The sequence below is a fragment of the Natator depressus genome, chromosome 2, assembly GCF_965152275.1.
Source record: "Natator depressus isolate rNatDep1 chromosome 2, rNatDep2.hap1, whole genome shotgun sequence".
NCBI classification, from domain to species: Eukaryota; Metazoa; Chordata; order Testudines; family Cheloniidae; genus Natator; species Natator depressus.
Window position 1 is genome coordinate 222563984 of NC_134235.1, and position 13677 is coordinate 222577660.

The 13677-nt window shown below is 42.9% G+C and overlaps 1 protein-coding gene across 1 annotated transcript in view; it reads left to right on the plus strand.

Moving 5' to 3' along the window:
- The window catches only part of OLAH (oleoyl-ACP hydrolase), a 114928-nt gene that overhangs the window by 94208 nt on the left and 7043 nt on the right, over nt 1–13677 (plus strand). Inside the window, exon 8 of the mRNA XM_074945989.1 lies at nt 12411–12541. Coding sequence (XP_074802090.1) covers nt 12412–12541 — 130 coding nt within the window. The 5' untranslated portion in view covers nt 12411. The remainder of the gene's footprint in view (nt 1–12410; nt 12542–13677) is intronic.

Sequence of the window (13677 nt, forward strand, 5' to 3'; positions counted from 1 at the left end):
GATGCAACCCCATGTGTACTTTAAAAAATAAACAGCTATAGAGCCCGGAGGCCCCAGTCAAGATCAGGGCCCCCCTGTGCTGATCCCTGAACAAACTTGTACAATGACATAATCAGTGGAATCACTAGGTTACATACTGTTGGTTACAAGGTTACATACTGTTACCCCTTTTTGACTCAATGATTAGCCAGTTTTGGGGGTCTAGCAGATTGTTCCATTTGGAGGAGAAATGGTTGGTGGAGTCAGGTATTAAGTGAACCCATTGCTGCCCCATTGAAGAGGAAACTGAGGCAGGCCTCAGCAGAGTCACACTGGGCCAGAAGGTACAGGGTGGGCATGATCTTTTACACTTGGGAAGATAACATCACTTAATTCACATTTGAAAGCTTATCTTCTCAGCTAGGAGGAATAGAAGCTCACTTTTTTTTTTTTTTTAAAAAGAGGAAATGAGAGGAGAGGAGAAGAGAGCAGAGTGGAGAGGAAGCTTAGACCTGGTCTAAACTTTAAAAGTTTTGCTGGTATTACTATTTCAGTTAGGAGTGTGAAAAAAGTCACTTCTCTAACTGATGGAGCTATGTTTGTGAAAGCTCTAGTGTAGACACAGTTATACTGGCAAAAAAGTCCTTTTACCAGTATAGCTTATCTCATTTGGGGAGCTGGTATAAGCTATACTGGCAAAGAAAAGTTTTGCCAATAGAGGCTGCATCTCCACTAGAAGAGTAGCGTATAGCTATACCAGAAAACACTTTCTAGTGTAGGCAAGGCCTAAGATTGTGCAGAATCTGACTATGCCACTCAAGTCTCATAAATGCATCAACCAGGCAAGCCTGTCGGATGGGTACCAGGGTGGGCAGTAGAAGCTGACATTATTACAAACATCTGAGTAGGTCTCATCTTCCATCCACAATGGAACCTGTGGGCTTACCACAAAGGAACTTTCCAGTGGCACTAGGTAATCCAGTACACTAGGAGCTTGAAAGTCTGCAGAGCAGGGGTATCATAGCACCTATATGCATCATGGGGGTGATAAAAAAGCCATTAGGCAAATTATGCATCTGCATAGACCTAAAGCCACTGAACCAGACATTGAAAAGATTCCAGTATCTGCCCAAAACTGATGAAAACTTGCCAGAACTTTCCAAAGCCAGAATCTTTATTGTTTGAGATGTAAAGAATGGGTTTTTGGCATCTGTGATAGTCCAGGGTGCATTCCAGACCAGTGAGGGGCTGAGTCACCACTGCCCTGCAATCTGGGGTGTCTTGCAATGCCTTGCTCCTGTAGCTCCCAACCTGGACTGTTCACAAACAACCACCAGCATGCAGGTCACACCCAGATGTGCCTATGTAAAGCCACAACTTGGCCCAGCAGTTCTGAACCCAGCAGCCTGTCAGCACACGCCAGAAACACTCTGGCTTCTAGCAGCCTTGGTTACCATTTACAGGGTGACCCCAACACACTCCCTCTCCCAGTTTTTTCCCACAAAAATGTATGTTCTGCACTGTCCAGCCCTCTGCTAGACAGACAGTCCGTTCCTCTAGGGGAACCATATACAACAGCTTATCACCTTAAATGAAGTTACCCAAACCATTCACAACCCCAGTTTGATTTTGATTAAAGAATAAAATAAATTAGGTTTTAAGTGAGTTCAAGTAATGAGGCACAAAAGTCCAAAATGGTTACAAGGAAAATAGAGATAAAACTCTTTCTACTGCCTAACTTAACAAACTATACTTGATTCAAAGTAAAGTCCTTACTGCTTCCTTCTAACACATTATTGACCAAGCTTTCAGATCAGGCCTCCTTCCCTAAAGTCCAGTGCTGTTTCTTTTGTCTTCTTAGGTACTAAGAGGAAGATGGGCAGGGAGAAAGAGGTAACTTGGGGTGTTTGTCCCTCCTTTTATAGTTTCAGTCCCCCTTTTCAAAAGCATTTCCAGGTGAGAATAAGGAGACAGCATGTCTGGTGTGGAAGGGTGACTCCTGCTGAGTTTTTTCACCTGTGTATGCTCACATGCAGATTTCCTTTTGTTTTCTCCTTTCCCCTTTTCTGTCTGATGACTCTGTTTTACTGCTTAAATATACATTAAGGCACACACACACATTCCTTTGTTCAGGACAGACATGTTGAAGGACTTCTGCCTGGGAAGGGCAGTGAGGTTTGGAACATGTACTAATAACATCATATAGGGGAATTTTATAACCTCACATACAGTGTTGCTACATATATTTCACTATGATAATATTGACCAGTGAGTTATTAGCTTTTAAATGATACCTTACAAGGCATATTTTGCACAAAGATTATTACAGTAGTGTGTAGGGTGTGAATACAAGGTTAATTCCGTCACAGTACATAAGCCCGGATAAACAGACCATCAGACTGATAACCTTTGCAGTGCCTATTGGTCACCACAGATTGCTGCACGTGTGACTCTCATCTGTGAGTATGGAGTTGCACAAAACTTGGCAGTTACACCATATAAAGTTAAAGAGACACTGTCAATTTACAGATCATATGTTATATGTAAACAGCTGACATGCCTATGGTACATATTACATCTTACATGAGAGAATTAAAAGAATGACTGTTAAAAATCCAGCATATTTCACAGTATGATCTTTGTCTGCATTTTGCATTTCTCTCAGCTTGGAATATGAAACTCAATTAAGCCAGTTTCATTTGTGTTTATAGAAAGTTTCGCTTTCAGGTTCTTGGTGCTGTTTCAGTGTTTGGTTGAACATAACTATTTTCATTTTTTTTACATTATGGAAACATTTATATTAGTCATAGGTTTAAGAACACTTACATTATGGACCAAATTTTATAATTTGGTGTGTCAGGTCCCTGGGTAGAACCCAACATTCAGGTATGAGTATTTTCAAATTATCTAAATATAAAATGCACATTGTGAAAGCAGGCACCTGATTGCCTAAAGTTCCAATATGCAGGCAAAACTGTGCCAGTTGGGACTAGTTAGTCAATTCACACTCCCTTGGATCAGACACCTGTAAAAGGTAGGTGTGGTTTAATGGATTCCCTACTGTTTTTATCCAAAATAAAAGCACTCTAAATAAAACTGCATGGAAACGGTTCACTCCCAACCTTCTGTGTATGAGCTGTTTGAAACCAACATTTGCAGTGCTCAGTATTAGCAGCCATTGCCAAAGTTTATCCATTCCTGCTCCTGTCTCCATAGAACCTGAAATAGTTGGTAGAAATGGGGTAAGAGGCTTTAATATAATCACCTTCTTGATTTGCTTCTGCTGGTCTGATACAGGAATAGCAGGTGGCAGGGGGGAAAAGGCTGGGGCTCTCTTGTGGATATCAGCTGTGCTTGTTGGCTGGGGTTTCCCATAATGTGCAAGTTCCTAAACTCCACAGAGCGTTGAACTTCCTAGAAGTGGTGGAGAGAAATGTAGGGAGAATAATGGAAAAACTCTTACACATTTTAAAACGAACAAAACAAATATCGGTTAAAATAGTTAAACTTGGGTGCCTTAAGTTAAGCATCAAAATCCACAGCGGCTTGACCATTTTGACCATTAGTTTTAAATGTCCTTACACTTAAATTCTTCTTCTTTGTTGTCTTCATTTATTTCTTACATAGTTATATTGAAAAGAAAAAATATTATAAAATCAGGAACAGAAATGAAGTTCTAACAGCAACTTGTATTTCTGAGGTAATTATTGGCTTTTGGCCATTAGCCACATCACATACTGGAGAATATGAGATTATTACATATAAATTTAGGGCCTTACTGCTCGTTCTCTTTATTGCACTGTTTCAGCACTTAGATGATATATGTTATAATCCCTCTGTTAACTAAAGGTATTATTTGACTTAATTCATGTGACATTCTTCTACATTATTAGCTGTGTGTGTGTCATGTGCGCTTTTAAAATACCTCGGATTGAGACTGAACATGATTCTGACCCCTGTATATCCCTGTCACATGCTTCGTGTTATGTGGGGCGCTCCACATTTGTTTGCTATTTGAGGATGCTCTGCTTTTCCACCCCTTGTTGCATTCCCGTTTGTGGTGCCATCTGTGAGCATTCTGGCTCCTCCCCTACACTACCTAGACAGGACTTAAAGCCAGGTGCTATGTCAGCTGAACACCATCTCCATCCTTTCCTGGGTAGGCCGATCTTGCTCCAAGTGCTTGTCAGTGCACCTCTGGGCTTATTGCTGCTTCATGCTGCATACTGAAAATAAAGGAAATCCCCAGGCTGCTGTGTATGGGCATTTCAAGTCATCTTGCTAATTGAGGTATGATTGGGTTAAGGGAAACCGGAGGGTGGCAAATCTGTGAAATGCCTGAGCAGAAGGCAGAGAGCAGGGTGAAAGCCTACGACTGGAAGATTTATCTGAAGTGTCTAGTATTGCAATGGTAAAACAGTGGAAGGACTCTGACTAATGCGGTGTCTTAATAACATGTAAACTGTGTGCTGGGGCAGCACAACTTAAATCAGTTGGAAGAAGAGGCATGTTCCTCTTTGTTTGCAGGAGAGGGGCCTGACTGATCATTGGGGCTGGAGCAAGGAGTTTCCCTGAGGGAGGGGGCACAGTTGTGGGGGTATGTGATCAGTTTGTGGGAAGGTTGAAGTAGTGTCCCCTTCAGGAGGTGATGACTGGGAGAGGCAATCAGCTGGGAGGGCTGAAGGAGGTAGCAACTACTCTAGTTTCTTTATATGAAAATAGAATAAATAATACCAAATGTGCAGGTATGTGCATTTAATGCAGAAAGATCACAGGGACTTTCCCAGCATGTTGTCTTCCAGTAGTTAGCTCTGCAGAAGCTATTCTGCAGCAGTTTGCATCTCCCTGACTCCCAGCTAATGTTTTATTTCTGTTAAACTTTCTCATGGCTTTGCTTTTTCTGGTTCCTGTTGAGGTGGCCCATCCTCAGAAATATTAATGGGATTAAGGATTAATAATTTTGTCAATTTAAACATACATGAAAGTCAAGATAACTGCAGCTTTCAGTCACACTCTGGGCAGATTTTTCTACTGCCTTGCATCATGTGTAGTCATTCACATGTGTTCAAAGTGAATGTAAAATGCCACCATTCTGATTTGGGTGCACTTGGTGAAAATATAAATGTCTGCATGGGTTGCACATGGTGCAAGGCCATGGCGAATCAGGACCTGTGTATATCAAGTTGTATTAATAGTTTCAACAGATTAGAAATTGAATTTTGGTTTGCCACGTTATAATCTCTTTATTATTCAGTTGTCATAAACATTAACATGAGCAAAGCTTAAGTCCAAATGTTTGTGGGAAATAGTTTTGGGCCTTTAATAACTAGACAATTTTTGTGTCTAGCGAAGAGTAAGGTAGCAGCCATCTTACAGTTTTTTGTCTGAATGGTTTGTGGATGGAAGAGGAAACATGGTAAAAAAGAGGGACAGAACTGGGGGGAGAATAAAAGAAGAGAGACTGACATGGGGAGATGGAGGAAACAGGGAGGAGATGAAGGAAAGACAAAGAAGAAAGAGGATGATGGAAACAGGAGAGGGAAGACTCACTCCCCATGAAGGTATCTTCAGGGAGAAGGTCTCACCTGTCACCACTTCTGTGAGAGGCAGCTGAGATGAGATCCTCAGGGAAAAGGGTTCTTTGCACTGTGCACTCCATTGCACTTGTCTAGCTCCAGGCCCTGACGAAGAATGCTGCCCCTCAACAGCAGTGGCAGGCATGGCACCTGGCCTGAGGGAAGCAGTGTAGATCCCCTGAAGAGGGAGAACATACTGCAGGCAGTGCCCCGCTTTATCCTGTGTCTTCAGAGGGAAGCTGGCTGCTGTTCTTGTTGAGTTCATTTGGGGCTACTAAGAGGAGAGGACCCTGGAGAAAGAAACTCCTTGGGTGGCAGACAGCCTTTTAATTTTGATGAGCCGGTCATCAAGGGTGAAAACAGTCCTCCGCCTCCATCAACATACCTTCCTGCCTAGTGGGGAATGCTGTTGCCTCACACCTGGAAGCCTCTGTTCCCTGAAGTGATCCAGGTCACAATCTTCCTCTTCTGACTCTTCCTCCGTGGAGTCGGAGCATGCTAGCCAAGTGTGAAGGAAACACACTGTTTTTGTTAGGTTGCTCTTCTATAAATCATTGATAACATCTAATCTTCCTTTCAGGCCCCTGTAGGGTGGAACTTCCAAAGAGATGAGTATGAGGATGTTCCACCCCCGAAAATATCTTGTTGTACTTTCCTCTTTAAGGGGGTGTGGCCACCACTGTGATTTTTCCCCACTGCCAGTGTGTGTTTTTCTACAGTGTGTGTTATAGAAACATAGTTGATTGATAGCTGGGCTTTGTGTAAAAGGCAGTGACAGGATGATAATATCTTTACACACAAACCCAAATGGCTGCCTCCTTCTACATACAGGATGCATGTCAGGTAATCAACATTACTCAAACACCCCGTGGGTGCTGAAGAACACTATCATTATATGGACAAACGTCTGCCATATCCCTTGTATTTATTTTAAATAACAAAGGTGCTTGACTGTCTGCTTGTCCCAGACACTAGTGCAAAATCAGCTGGTATTTCTTTAGAGCAGCCAGCTGTGGCCTGCATGCCAGGTTGTGAAAATGAAGCTCTGATGCTTGTGACTTCCCAAGAACTGCTCTCTCCCAGCATCCCCACAGGGTGCGAAGCATGCCTTTTAGGAGGACCCCCTTCTCCCTCCACAGCCACTTGCAGTCTCTTGTGGGTGGATTTCAGGGGGGAGAACAAGGCCTATGAAGCACTTAAATCCCATTCAAGCTCTAATTTTACAGTTTAAATGGGATTTAAGAGTTGTGCAAACCCTATTGTGCAGGGGCTAAATTTTCATCCTGTGTAAACTGATGTTCAGCAGTGATAGTTACAGAGTGACCCCTAATTAGCACAGCAGAGGAGCAGACCTATTTAAATCTTTAAAACTACTGGGCAGAGCTCTAACCGCACCCTTCCCTAATGGGGCTGGGGATATACAGGATCACCACAGTTACTGTGTGCCAGAGATCAGGATGAATGCTGAAGATCAGAAAACTAAAAAATCTTTGTGATTAGTTGTAGAGTAAGGCACTACTCAGCACAATTAAGGGCGGCAGAATCTAGCCCTTGATATTGTAGTAACATAATTGTTTGCATTAAGTTTTTTACATGTTTTTTCCTCTCAGCTCAAAACAAATACACTGGCTTTTTATGTTTTAAGCATCCTTTTACTGATATTTGAATATAAAGCGATTTCAAAAATTGATCTTCCATCTCCCTTTTCTCGGTTGTCTAAAAAAATTAAATCTTTTTTCCTTCCCTAATGGATGGTGTGCATGGGCTATCTTCATTCAGTGGGCTTTATACTTGAATATGTTGCGCACTACATTCCCTGTGTGGGTTAGCGTCAGCCACTTGCTGGGTTTATTCTCTAAGGCATATTTCGTTTATATACCTTAGAAAGACAGAGATGTGCACTCTCTTACATACACACACTCACATATAGAGTTACCATATTGTTAAGATTGCTACAGCAAGTAGAAAAGGTGTTTAAAACATATTAAGAACACTTGCAGTTAGTAAAACCCAAGGGTGAAATGTATGGAAATGATTTTGATAGGACACTGGAGAAATGCAAGGGTATTACACTCTCTATGTGTCTGGTTATTCTAAGGCAAGCCATATGTACTTAGCAGAACTAGCACCAGGGCAGCCCAAACCAGCCAACTAGGATTCCATCACAGTACGCACCCAAGTCACTCCAGAATCAAAATTACATTAATGACCTGCCAAATTGCAGGTCTGAAACGGTGATCTAATTGGTTGATGGGAGAAGGCTAGAAGAAACTTAGAATGCCTTTGTTTACTTAACTGACACCGATCATTAGTTCATAAATGCTGGCAATATGGTGCAGAATGGAAGCAAATTATGCTGGAGTGGGTTTACCGCACAGCAGAGTGGCTCAAGGCAAAATGCTGAGCAGTTAAGAACACAGTCAGAAAGTACTGTTATTGAATAAAATAGCCCCCACAGTTTAGAATACTAGCAATAAAGAGATAGATGGGTTTGGCATGATCGTGAGGCTTTGGCAGTGGTGAGCTGGAGCTGGTTCGCATCGGTTCGCTAGAACCGGTTGTTAAATTTAGAAATCCTTTTAGAACCGGTTGTTCCGCGAGGGACAACCGGTTCTAAAAGGGCTTCTAAATTTAACAGCGCCGACTCCATGGGTGCTCCAGGGCTGGAGCACCCCAGGGGAAATTTTGGTGGGTGCAGAGTACTCACCGGCAGCTCCCCACCCCAGGCTCCAGCTCACCTTCACTCCGTCTCCACCTCCTCCCCTGAAAGCGTCGCCCCGCTCTGCTTCTCCCCCCCAGCCCCCTCCTCCCGGCTTCCCGCGAATCAGCTGTTTGCACGAGAAGCAGGTGGCGGCTTCGCACTCAGGCCCGTGGAAGCGGAGCAGAGGTGAGCTGGGGTGGGGGTGGGACACGCGGAGGGCCACCCGTGCAGCAGCAGGTAACCGGGGGGGGGGGGGGGGGTTGTGTGTGCAGGGGAACCGCTCCCTGCCCCAGCTCACCTCCGCCACTCTTGGCCTGAGCAGAAAGCCGCCACCTGCTTCTCAGCCCTCCCAGGCTTCCCGCGCAAACAGCTGATTTGCGGGAAGCTGGGGCAGGGGGGCACGGAGGAGCAGGGTGGTGCGGTGCGTGTGGAGACACAGGTGAGGTGACGTGAGCTGGGGCCGGGAGCGGGGCGGGGAGCTGCCGGTGGGTGCTCTGCACCCACCAAATTTTCCCCCTGGGTGCTCCAGCCCCAGAGCACCCAGGGAGTCAGTGCCTAAGGCACCACTTTTTTGATGTGATTGGTGAGGTGAGCGGCCACTCCCCCAGCTATGCTCCCCCACTCCTAGGAGCCAGAGGGACCTGCTGGATGCTCCCTGGGAGCTGCCCCAGATAAGCACCCCCAGGCAGGTCCCTCTGGCTCTTAGGGGTGAGGTGGGTACCCACTAAGGTGGACCACGAGACCCTCCTGCCTGGTTCTGGGGGCAGTCAGGGGACAGAGGAGGGGGGTGGATGGGGCAGGAGTCCTGGGGGGGGGGGTGTCAAGGAAAGCGGGAGGTTGGATGGGGGAGGAGTCCCGGGGGGCGGGGGTGGGCAACGACCCCCTCGTGGGGTGAGGAGAGAACCGATTATTAAGATTTTGGCAGCTCATCACTGAGCTTTGGTTTTACTCGTCACTCTGCCACTGACTTGTGTACCCACCTTTGTAAAGAACTTACAGATCTTTGAATGAAAGATTATTATTGGAAACCTCAGAAACCCAGTGTGAGGAGGAGAATAGTAATACTCCTATTTCACAAGTGGAGGAATAGGTACAGATAGGACAAGTGACTTCCCCCAAAACCACACAGCATGTCAGTGGCAGAGCTGAGATGGGTTGTCAGGAATTCTGGCTTCCTGTGCTTTTGGGAAATATGAAGCCTTTAATCACTGGAAGAGCCTGAGTCTTTGAAACAACATTTATTTGAAACAACATTAAAAGATGGCAGAAGTTCAGGCTAGTTCCCATTGTGACAAAATGAGTTTGCCCATCCTAATTGGAATCTCTGTGTGTTGGAGCTTTAGGTATGGGTAGTTTGTGTTAATTGTTTTCTAATTAGAAGCCATATGCTTCCGTAATGCTTCATAGACCTAAAAAAAGGTCCCAGTCCCATGGACCTTACAATTTAGCAAAACAGAGAAGCAAAGCCTTTATAAACAACTAGGTTGGCAGTAAGGTGACAAAACAGGAAGAGGGGGAAATGTGTTTAAATTGATTTTTACGCTTGTTTGTTATAGCTTTGTTTTGTTTTAAATCCATTCAGGAGCAGGTGTAAGCTCTTTAGGGGCACGGATTGTCATTTATTATTTGTGTGTACAAAGGCCAGCACAATGGGACCCAACCTGGTAGAGGCTTTTAGGAGCTACTGTAGTATGAAAGTTAAAAAGTGTGGGAGTGACAATAGAGGCCACCCAAACAGAGATTAGTGGTGGAATTACAGATCAAAGAAGTGCATTTTGAAGGGTGGGTTGGAGGTGCAGAGTGAGGTTTCCAAGAGTGCATGGAGGAGGGAGGCTGTTCCAAGTATCAGAGTTTGGTGGATTCTCTGCTTTCCAAAGCATCTTCAGCAGGCTGCAGAATATGGGACCTTTAATATCTTGTCATCTGATTGCTATCTGTGTCCCTCTCACATAGCAACTGAGATGCCTTCCTAATCATTAGAATCAGAGATTCAAGTTGACCTGAAAGTTTTTCAATTGCACTTGTGCCCTTTTTAATTTCTCCAGGGTGTATAAAGAAGACTAAAACATTTTGTCAGTGTATTCCCTGTCTGATCAAATCTTTCCTGATTTTTGGTGGAAGGCTCATTAAGCATCTTCAGATCTGGACTCAGAGCTCTTTCACCTCTTAAATCATTAGGACAGGCAGTGGAAGAAAGTTAAAAATTCAGCAAGTGCTTATTTGACATGGAAGATGAATAAGTGATAAGAAAGGGAACAAAAGGCAAAGTTTTAAACAGTCTCACTAAAAAGCACTTCCCAGCTCATTTGTTTGGCTTTCAGTTAATTGTTTCTTGTGATGTCATAATTGCACCAGTTCTTCATTCTTCCATAGAGATTCAGAGCAGACAAGGCAAGCAGAAAATAAAATTTTAAAAATCCTTTCCCCCAAAACCCCAGCCAACCAAAAACACAGAAAACAAACCAAACAAAAAAACCCAAACATTCACCATAAAGAAACATAAAAAAGCATGACCCCAATTCTTTTTCATTTGGTGATTTTTCAGTTTAACATCTCGTTACTTACCTAGGCTATAAACAGTCTAACAGACCAGCATAAATACTTTTGGAACCAGTAAACTTTTTTTTTCTTTTCTTTTCTCAAGCATTGATCTTTGGTTGAAGAAACAGTGGAGAAAGCCTGGTTCTTCTGTCATTGACTCCTGTGTAAATTGGGAGTAACTCCATTGAATAGAATGGGCATATGTTGTTACAAAACTGGTGCAAAAAAGAAGAGAATTGGGCCCTATAGTTGGCCTCCACAACAACAACTATACATACGTCCAGCACACAAGTGTGTTCTTTCATCAGTATAGCTTCTAGTCTATTGCTCCTTCATAACAGGTGATGCTCCAGTAGCATGTAGCTGTAGAAGGCCCTTACATTCAAAGATATCCCCTGTTCTTGGATATTGGTGGAATTGAGGTATCAAACTGGGAGAAGTAAATAACACTCTGACAGAGCATTCCCCGTGTACACTATAACTAGTGCACAATCATTAGTTGGGGACTGGCCCTGCTTTGAGCAGGGGGTTGGACTAGATGACGTCCTGAGGTCCCTTCCAACCCTGATATTCTATGATCACCCTCACTACTGATGTTCGCAAATCTAAGCAGCAAGAGTAGAGATGAAGAACTCAGAAAACAAAAGTAAGCATTGTTCCGATGGTCTTTACACTCAGTGCTAAAACCAGCTAATTCTCCTTCTCAATAATACCGGAAATACTCATAACAAATATTCTTCCAAGTTGTGCTTAGTTTGCAGGTTGATCAATGTGTCTGAGTGTAACTTAATCTTTACTAGCCTTTGGTATTTACTAAGCATGTATACCGTAGGCCTGATCAGTAGACTTTGGACTGTGAAAGGTGATGGATATGCTTGCTGTCACCTTCCATAAGGTAGAGAAATAAACAAACAATTGTTATCACTCACTGTAGTTATTAAATTAATCTTCATGTTCATTCATTAGCTCAGACTTGCAACTGACGACTACTTTAGAGCAATCATCAACCAATGAACAAAGATTATAAAGCTGGTCAGTGGGCCAACTAGTAGAAATGATTAAACTAAAACTTTTTCCACTTTCATCCTATTATCAAGACCTGGAATAGAAAACATTACCTTTGTTGCTTTTTTTCCACCAGGGGACTGAGAGGAAAAAAATATGGTGATGTCGATTTCACTTCTACTAGAGGCTAATCTGTATCCATCCCTAAGAAATGGAAGCTTGAAAATGTTTTGTATTGATTTGGGCTTTCAAATAATGGTTCAGGGATTCCAGTTTGGATTTCCAATTTGTATCGATGCTATTTTTCTTTTTTACTAGTGCTACAGGTTATTTTAATAGGACACGACTTCCTGTAAAAATAGGCAACTGAGAAATTCAGATGGTCTTCTCCTCTTCCTTGCACGTTGACAAATACTTTAGGATCAGCCTGCTGGAATTTTTTTCAAAAAATAAAAGGACTTTTTTTCCCCCCCAACAGGCAGGTGACACAGTGCTAGCAGTTTTGACAATGGAAAATATAGGCCTGTTTTGGACTAAATGAAGTCTAGAACCACACTCTTTAATTTAAAAAAACCAAACGAATGTGATTTCTTTTTGTTTTTCTCAAGAATGGAGAAAGTTGTTGCTTGTCTATACAGAAGGCCTAAGGCACTTTATAGGCTGATTTGCTTCCCCTGGGCTGGAAGTGGCGCCACCCATTTTGCACAATGGGGCAAACACTTTGACAACGCAATAGAAGGTCAGTAATTTTTGTGTGTGACAAGTACAATTTAATGAAGATGGGCCATCTGGACAGGATACTAACATGCAGAGTTGTAAGATCTTAAACAGAATATTCTCAGCTCTGGTAAAGAGAGCTGAGTTATCTTTCTAATAATGTTCTTACCATGGCTCCCCCTTACAAGGTGCTGTAAACCTCCATTGGGATGTTGAGTTCCCTCAACTTCTTTGCCACCGCAAAGCAGGTCCCAAGTGCCTGGGTTCAATACATGAATATATCTACCTTCAATTAAATTTCTTTCTCTAAGCTAAAGCAGGCTTGACTGGTTTAGAAACAGATCTGTTAAATGGGTCAGCAATACAGTAACGTTTGGTTATATTTTAAAAAATGTACATGCAGCAAAAATGCTCAAAAAGGAACATTTAAAAATTCATTTCAGTATGCTGGGACGCTGCAGACCCTTTTCCTGTGCAGAATGAACTGCAGTTAGCTACACTTCTCTGCATGATTCTCCATTCCCTGTATCAAAACCAATGTCACACAATGGTTTTGTAACAGTAAAATGGCATTTAGTTACAGAGTGAAGTAATTCCCATGGCTATCACTTGTATCAGCCCTGGAAAAGGTTCAGACTTGCATTTTTTGAAGGGGAGAAGCCATGGCTATTTTCCAGACCTTTCACAAAGAAAAGAGAATAATCTGGCATTACACGAGAGCATTAGCATTGAAATAAAACCAGTCCCCGAACTCTGAATACCTCCACTGAATTGCTGTGCCAGTCACATCCAATTTTCCTTGAAGTAAAAAAAAGTTTTTTGTTTCGACGGAAATACTTCCAGAAAAGCTACTGGGAGAGGGGGCCCTCAGAACAATTGCAGCTACTGTTGAGTAAAATTCAGAGAGCAGCATGCACTTTCAGAACTGTCTTAACTATGCTCAAAAAAGTTATAAAAGGCCTGACCCTATATTTTTGTCCTGCTACCTATTGTATTACGTGGTGGCTTATTTTAAATACAATACTTTTTTGTTCTTGGTGGGTGTGACCCTCCTGCTTCCATGTGACTTTTGAAGGACGCATCCTATGAAAAGGAGAATGAAGAAACAGTAACATTTTTACAATCTATCCCATTGTTCAGTTGCCCTATATAACAGTG